General features: G+C 46.0%; 1 protein-coding gene across 1 annotated transcript; it reads right to left on the reverse strand.

Moving 5' to 3' along the window:
• Positions 1–836: 836 nt before the first annotated feature.
• Positions 837–2,969, reverse strand: LOC110539140 (class A basic helix-loop-helix protein 9-like). The gene has a single exon (XM_021626107.2). It carries the CDS (start codon positions 2,425–2,427, stop codon positions 1,516–1,518), a length of 912 nt encoding a protein of 303 aa, XP_021481782.1. The 5' UTR covers positions 2,428–2,969; the 3' UTR covers positions 837–1,515.
• Between the last annotated feature and the right edge of the window lie 4,086 nt (positions 2,970–7,055).

Below are 7,055 nucleotides of genomic sequence, written 5' to 3' on the forward strand. Positions count from 1 at the left end.
GTCTGTGGCCTCAGTCCTATAGTCTAATATTAAAGCTGTTTCCATGACATACTGTAGCAGGAGAGGGGAGTGGGAAGCTCTTGTGTGTGCAGGTGCAGGTTGGATGGTAGGATAGGGAGGGTTAGTAATAGTGGGCGGCAGGTAGCCTAGTGGTTAGAGCATTGGACCAGTAACTAAAATGTTGCTAGATCAAATCCCCGAGCTGACAAAGTAAAAATCTGTCGTTCTGCCCCTGAACAAGGCAGTTAACCCACTGTTCCTAGGCCATCATTGTAAATAAGCATATGTTCTTAACTGATTTGCCAAGTTAAATAAAGTAAGTAATGTGGACCACTGTAATATTGCATAGTTGTTGTATTTGGTTAAGTTTATTTGGAAGTGTAGAAAGAACATAGGCATCACTCGTAGACATACGCACATGAACATATACAGTACATACGCACATGCACACACCAAATAATTCAACAAACACATTCTTTAGTCCCAACATTCCTCAATGATTCCACACTGGGAACAGAAGAGGTGATGTTGCACCACTGGCTATTGGTCCATTATTGCCTTTTATTTTGCATGTAAAAAGAACCTTGGCTTCTCTTTTCTTAGAAATATGACAAGAATGGGCAAGCAAACCCATTCCTCAGCTAGGATAGGGACCCTTGTCAACTGAGACCCTGGAAGATAGAGGCTAAATAGTACAGACCTCAAGGCAAAAATGAACACATGCACACACTCACACACACACACACACACACACACACACACACACACACACACACACACATGCAAGCTTTCATATAAACTGCACAAACTCGTGAGTCATTTTTTTAAAGGTTTTATTATTACATTTTTAAAAATGAGAATACAAACTGTAGCATTCACATACATTAATACAATAATGCAATATAAAAACTACAAGAAGTTTGTTCGTTGGGTTTGTAAAGAGGATTGCTGCAATACATTCAGACTCTCAACACTTTGGACAAGTGAGGTGTGTGTTTTGAGCAATTGAAAGTTTTACTCTATAAGAATAACATGAATTGGCTTGAATGGTCATGTTTAAAACATCCAGAAATATACATTGCCATTCTATTCAGGATATGACAATCATATTTACATTGTTAGATAACACATCCAGTATCCCTGCACATTGTAAATATGGTACTGGAACTGACTGACCCTGTATATAGTGTGCTTACTTACTTTCTCATGTTCTTCTTATTTTTATTTCTCTTGTGCTTTTGTTCTACCTTATGTTATTTTTAGTTTTACATTGTTATTGATTACTGCATTGTTGGGTTTAGAAAGGCATTTCACTTTGACATTAAAACTTGAAACTAATTCAGTGTCTTTAGAGAGTTGCACCGTAATACTGAATCCATTGCAACAGTGAGAGCACACGAAGCTCACTTTTTCATATTTTTCCCTGAGATCATTAGGACAGTTGGCTGGTCTATTCCCTAGACTCCAGGGGCCACTGTGGTGGATACCTAGGCTATAACTTCTCTGGTCCTAGTGTCAGAGTAGGGGCAGGCTGTGCTGGGGGCCTGCTGTCTCCTGGATGTGGCTCACCTGCCAGGGGAGGCCCAGGGCTGGAGACGACTCCATAAAGGCATCAATGTAGCCCTGGGCGCAGGAGGCCCACCCCCTAGTCTGGTACCCCAGCCCTTCGCCCACCTGGGTGTACCTAATAGGGCTTGGTGGCTGCTCCAAGGGGTTCCCTGTCCCACAGTGTCCGCGTGAGGGGTACAACTGGCCCTTGGCAGGATAGCAGGGGTAGTCTGGCGAGGGGGGGCATGAGGAGCCCAAGCTGTCAATGTAGAGGTGTGTCTCTGTTGGCAGCCTGTGAGGGTGGGTTCCCTGCTGAGGCTGGATCTGATGGGGGAGTGATGTGTGGTTACAGGAGACGTAGTTCTGGGACTCCAGGCGATGAGCAACTGTCACCCTGGGCGGGTCCAGCCGTGACGTCCCCACCGTTCCCACCGCCAATGACCTCCCAGCTGGCCTGTGGCACTCCCGGTGGGAGCAAGGCTTACTGAGGGGGTTGGAGCTGAGGAAGACAGAGAGGGCTGAGATGCGGTTGATGGCCCTCTGCAGGGTGGAAATCTTGGAGAGCCGCTTGCCGCTGAGGTCGTGGTTGAGTGCCACACGCAGAGCGTTGAAGGCCTGGTTGTAGTCCAGGATGCGTTTGCGTTCACGTACGTTGGCGGCCACACGGCGGGCCTTGGAGCGGACCGGGCGGCTACGCTTCTTGGACTGGCCCCCCTCAGTGTCATCGCTGGGAGGGCTGCTGGCCGAGCCCTCGCTGTCCTGCAAGGGGCCCACGGGGCTGTCGTCGCTCACCTCATCATTCTCTCCCTGACCTAGCATGCTCAGCTCCAGCTCCTCCTCTGAAAATTCCTCTAACCTTGCCAGACTGCTGCAGCTCATCACCACTGGCTGTTGTTGTAGTTGTTCTGTAGCCGCTGTCTACTTAGTTGTTTCTCTGTAGCCGCTGTCTGTAGCTTTGTGTAGTTCTTCTTGTGTAGAGGAGGCTATGAGGTAGATTAGATGCCTTGTACCTGGTGTGTTCCTATAGCTGCCGTCGCTATGCCAGGACCTCCTCTGCTGTAGATCCGTGGCTTGTTCCACGGGGCTACCGGTCGGGTTGGTTTTGGGTGTTGTGACCCGCGCCGTCTTTCACGGAGCTGCCGGCTGGGTTGGTGTTGGGTGCTGTGTCCCGCTGTGTCTTTCACGGGGCAGTCAGTTGGGACGTTGTTGGGTATTGTGTCCCGACAGCCCTGGTCTCCGACTCCTCTGGCGCCCTGTGATTACCTCTGCCTCTGCGGGATGGCCAATGCCTGAATTTTAAAGCCAGCCCTTCTCCTCCAGTCACATGGTTCAGTCACCTATGAGGAATGGTGCGCTCTCTCTCTCTACCTGGTTTATGGGCGCCCTCAAGGCAAATGGGCTGTCACCTCCTCCTCCTCCACAGACACTCCCTCTCACCCCTTAGAGGATCTCTAAGTGTTTCAACACTTCCACAGCCTTTTTGGCAAGACAATTGACTTTTTCTTGACTTCTGCCTATTCATTATTTTTGGATCATACCGTATCTATGCCATTGATAGATCACTTCGGCTCTGAGCGGGTGCTCCAATGTATGAAGCTTGCTTCAATGTAAATCCACAACTCATTTATTTCCTCTCAAATACCTATTATTTTGCAGCCTACTAGTCACGTTGCTTCTACTGGTGCTATTTATTCTGGTGCAAATTTTTCTGATATTTATCTTAATTGGAGAGTCCCATGAATATCAGTCACTGGACGACCGTGACAAACTGTGTTTATCAGATAGCAGCCTAATCTGCGTTGTGCTAGTTTCCCCTCGTCTTACCAATGTGGGAGAAGGAGGGAGGGAAGGAGGAAAGAGGAATTCTCTTATCTACTTTGGGTTAGAATTGTCCATACAATTAGCTATCCAAAGTGGCAATCCCCCTCTCTCTCCTTCTCTCTATCTGCTCTATGTTTAAGAGACATGTAATTTAGGGGGGCTCCTGTGGAACCCTATCCTCATAAATCAGGCTTGGGCAGCACCTGAGGACAGGAACACAGCACGGCCTGGACATCAAAGCAAAGGAAAATTAGGGCAGACTTGGCTGACTGGGCTGGGTTGGGGCCATCGACTCGACTTCTCTATGGTAATAATTTTGTTTGTTTGTTATTTTAGTATATAGACAGGCCTAGTCCAAACTGGTTGGATGGAAGTTTCAGTTTGTGTTTTGTGTCAAGATGGAGTTGATCATGCGTCAAATCAGGTACAGATACAGATGACGATATTCTGAAGGATTTAGATTATCTGCATCAGATGTCAATTGAACAGATTGAAAAGAGCAAATTGTAAAAGTGCTTAATTCACTTCATCAGAGAAAACAACAGGGGGCCATACTCACAAACTTTTGCTTATACCTGAGGTTTAGACCTGTGGTCTAAAATGGCTAGCTGCTAGCTTTTCTCATAGGTCAACCTGGCACAATAAGCTACTATTATCTGAATATGACCAGCTGAGCACATAATTATGTCCCCCAGTAGTTTAAACCGTGTGGGGTGAATGTTTTAGAGTTGGGGAAAGCCCTGCATATACAGGATTGACCTTTGTGTTGGTTGCTTTGGTGGACACAGTGAAAGGTGATTGGCCTGACCTTTTAAGGCTTCAAAGGCTCCTGGCCAAATGTGTGTGTTGGGTAACTTAAGGATAGGCCCTCACACGGAGAACTGGAGGTCGGTGATAAACATTGCTTTCTTCCTGCCCTCTTCGTTTTGAGGTATATGTCGCAGCTGAGAGAAGTCAACCATTAGCACAATTACAAAGTCCTTTCCAATCACAACTGTGGATCAGTGGTGCATGGTAACATACTTGTTTGGTAAAAAGGACTTTATAAGGCTTGGTGCAGCGGTCTAAGGCACTGCATCACAGTGGTAGAGGTGTCACTACAGACCTGGGTTCGATCCCAGGCTGTGTCACAGTTGGCCACAACCGGGAGACCCATGAGGCAGTGCACAATTGGCCCAGCGTCGTCCGGGTTAGAGGAGAGCTTGGCCGGCAGGGATCTCCTTGTCCCATCGTGCACTAGAGACTCCTGTGGCGGGCCGGGTGCCAGCTGTGTGGTGTTTCCTCTGACACATTGGTGCAGCTGGCTTTCGGGTTAAGCGAGGAGTGTGTCAAAAAGCAGTGCAGCTTGGCGAGGTCATGTTTCGGAGGACAGGTGGCTCTCGACCTTCGCCTCTCCTGAGTCCTGTACTGGAGTTGCAGCGATGGGGCTAGACTGTAACTACCAATTTGATATCACAAAAATATATATGAAAAGGGCTTTTTTAAATGAATTTGATTGATTAAAAATACATTTGTTTGATTCTTGTGTATCTTTGTCATTAAAATGTGCGTAATTGTTCCACTGAAAAATACAACTATCCAAGAATGAGGTTTTCAGAAGACTGATGCAGGTTTTCTTTGCTCTAACTATTTACCTGGGCTTTACTCATTTCATATTTATTTTGATCCTGACGAACTCCACAATCCATGAGCAAAGCCCAGGTTAAAAGTTAAAGGAAAACCTGCCATTATCTTCTGAAAATCTAACCCTGAGACAGAGTTTTATTTTTCAGTGAGAAAATGACACAACATTTCATTTATTTCAATAAAGCCCTTCTTACATCAGCAGATGTCACAGAGTTCTATACAAATACCCAGCCTAAAACTCCAAAGAGCAGGGCCATGCAGATGCAGAAGCACAGTGTCTAGGAAAAAATCCCTAGAGAGGAGCCAGGCTCCAAGGGGTGACCAGTCATCTTCTAGCTGTGCCGGGTGGAGATTATAAGAGTACATGGCCAATAAGGTCAAATTGTTCTTCAAGACATTGTCACGCCCTGACCGTAGATTGCTTTGTATGTTTCTATTTTTTTGTTTGGTCAGGGTGTGATGTGGGTGGGCATTCTATGTTTGTATGTCTAGGTTGTGTATTTCTATGTATTGGCCGGGTATGGTTCTCAATCAGGGACAGCTGTCTTTCGTTGTCTCTGATTGAGAACCATACTTAGGTAGCCTGTTTTCCCACTGTTAGTTGTGGGTAGTTATTTTCTGTTAAATGTTTGTTGCACCTGTCAGAACTGTTTCGGCTATTATTTTTGTTATTTTGTATTCAGTCAGAATAAATAATGTAAACATGTACCACGCTGCCCCTTGGTCTTCACCTTCTTCTAAGGAAAGTCGTTACAGACATTCAAACGTTCATAGATGACCAACACGGTCAAATAATAACAACAGTGGTTATAGAGGGTGTAACAGTTCAACACCTCAGGAGTAAATGCCAGTTGGCTTTTGATCATTCTCACTTCCCTTCCTCACAGAAGAGTTCTACTTCGCTTTCTTCAGCATGACTTGATCTGTTTTCCTGTTTACTGTTCATGCGCAGGGTTATCAGTTCTCGTCTTTTGTGTTGGGTGACTTTACCATAAGGTTCAGGTAAGAGTTAAGTTCACCACTTCACCTGCTTCAGGTATGAATTAGCATCACCGCTTTTCTTCCTTCATCTCTTAAGGGTCTTCAACATTATCTGACGAAGTTCACGTTCCATATGCTTATGTTCAATGTGCCGTCTCGCTCTATTCGTGGAGGCGACTGATTCACCTGTTCAGCAGGTGGGTTCGAGGTCTCCGCCTACATAGACACTTTGCTCCCCATCCCGAGAACAAGTGGTACCAGACACAACTTCCCTTGTAACCCACTTCTCTGAGCTAAGGTTCAAGATCAATCAGAAAAATAACTGTTTGGTGCCAATAGAATACCTAGGCATAAGGCTAGATTCTCTCTCTTATAAGGTAACACTCTCAGAAGACCGCATCGCGTCGTTCCGACAGTGCCTCTCCCTGTAAACAGGGGGCACTCTGTCACGTTCAAGACTATACAACAAGCCTTGCTGCTAGGCAGTGATCTGCTGACCGAAGTGAACTTATAGATTTTCCTTCTGGGCCTGGCCCGTGAGAGGTTAAATCTGGATGCGACAGGCCTGCCTCTCGGAGTCATTGTTACTATATAGAGTGCTAGGGCCCCTTCTACAGGATCACTGAATGGAAATAAGTGGTGGGTTTTTGAGAAGCGATGTGACCAAAAACAAATAATTCCTTACCAATGCTCTGTATTCAAGGTTGTATGCTTCCTGCAGGACTTTTTGAACAGAGGGAAGGCTTTCTCCACTGTTAAGGTCTATCTAGCTGCTATCTTGGCCTGTAATATAGGCTCCAACACGAGCACGATGGGAAAACTCCACTTTTATGTATGTTTCATGAAGGGGGCACATCGCTTATGTCCAGTTCTTAAGCCTTAATTTCCATCATGGGATTTGTCTATTGTGCGTGAGGCTATTTCACAGCAGCCTTTTGAGCTGCTGGAAAGTTTGGAGATATAATATCTCTCCTTTAAGGTCGCTTTACTGGTCACCCTTACATGCTTTACTGGTCACCCTTACATTCATAAATCGAGTGAGTGAGCTACATGCACTGTTCGTTCGGGTCTACAGTTTG

Source organism: Oncorhynchus mykiss, chromosome 12, assembly GCF_013265735.2.
Source record: "Oncorhynchus mykiss isolate Arlee chromosome 12, USDA_OmykA_1.1, whole genome shotgun sequence".
NCBI lineage: Eukaryota > Metazoa > Chordata > Actinopteri > Salmoniformes > Salmonidae > Oncorhynchus > Oncorhynchus mykiss.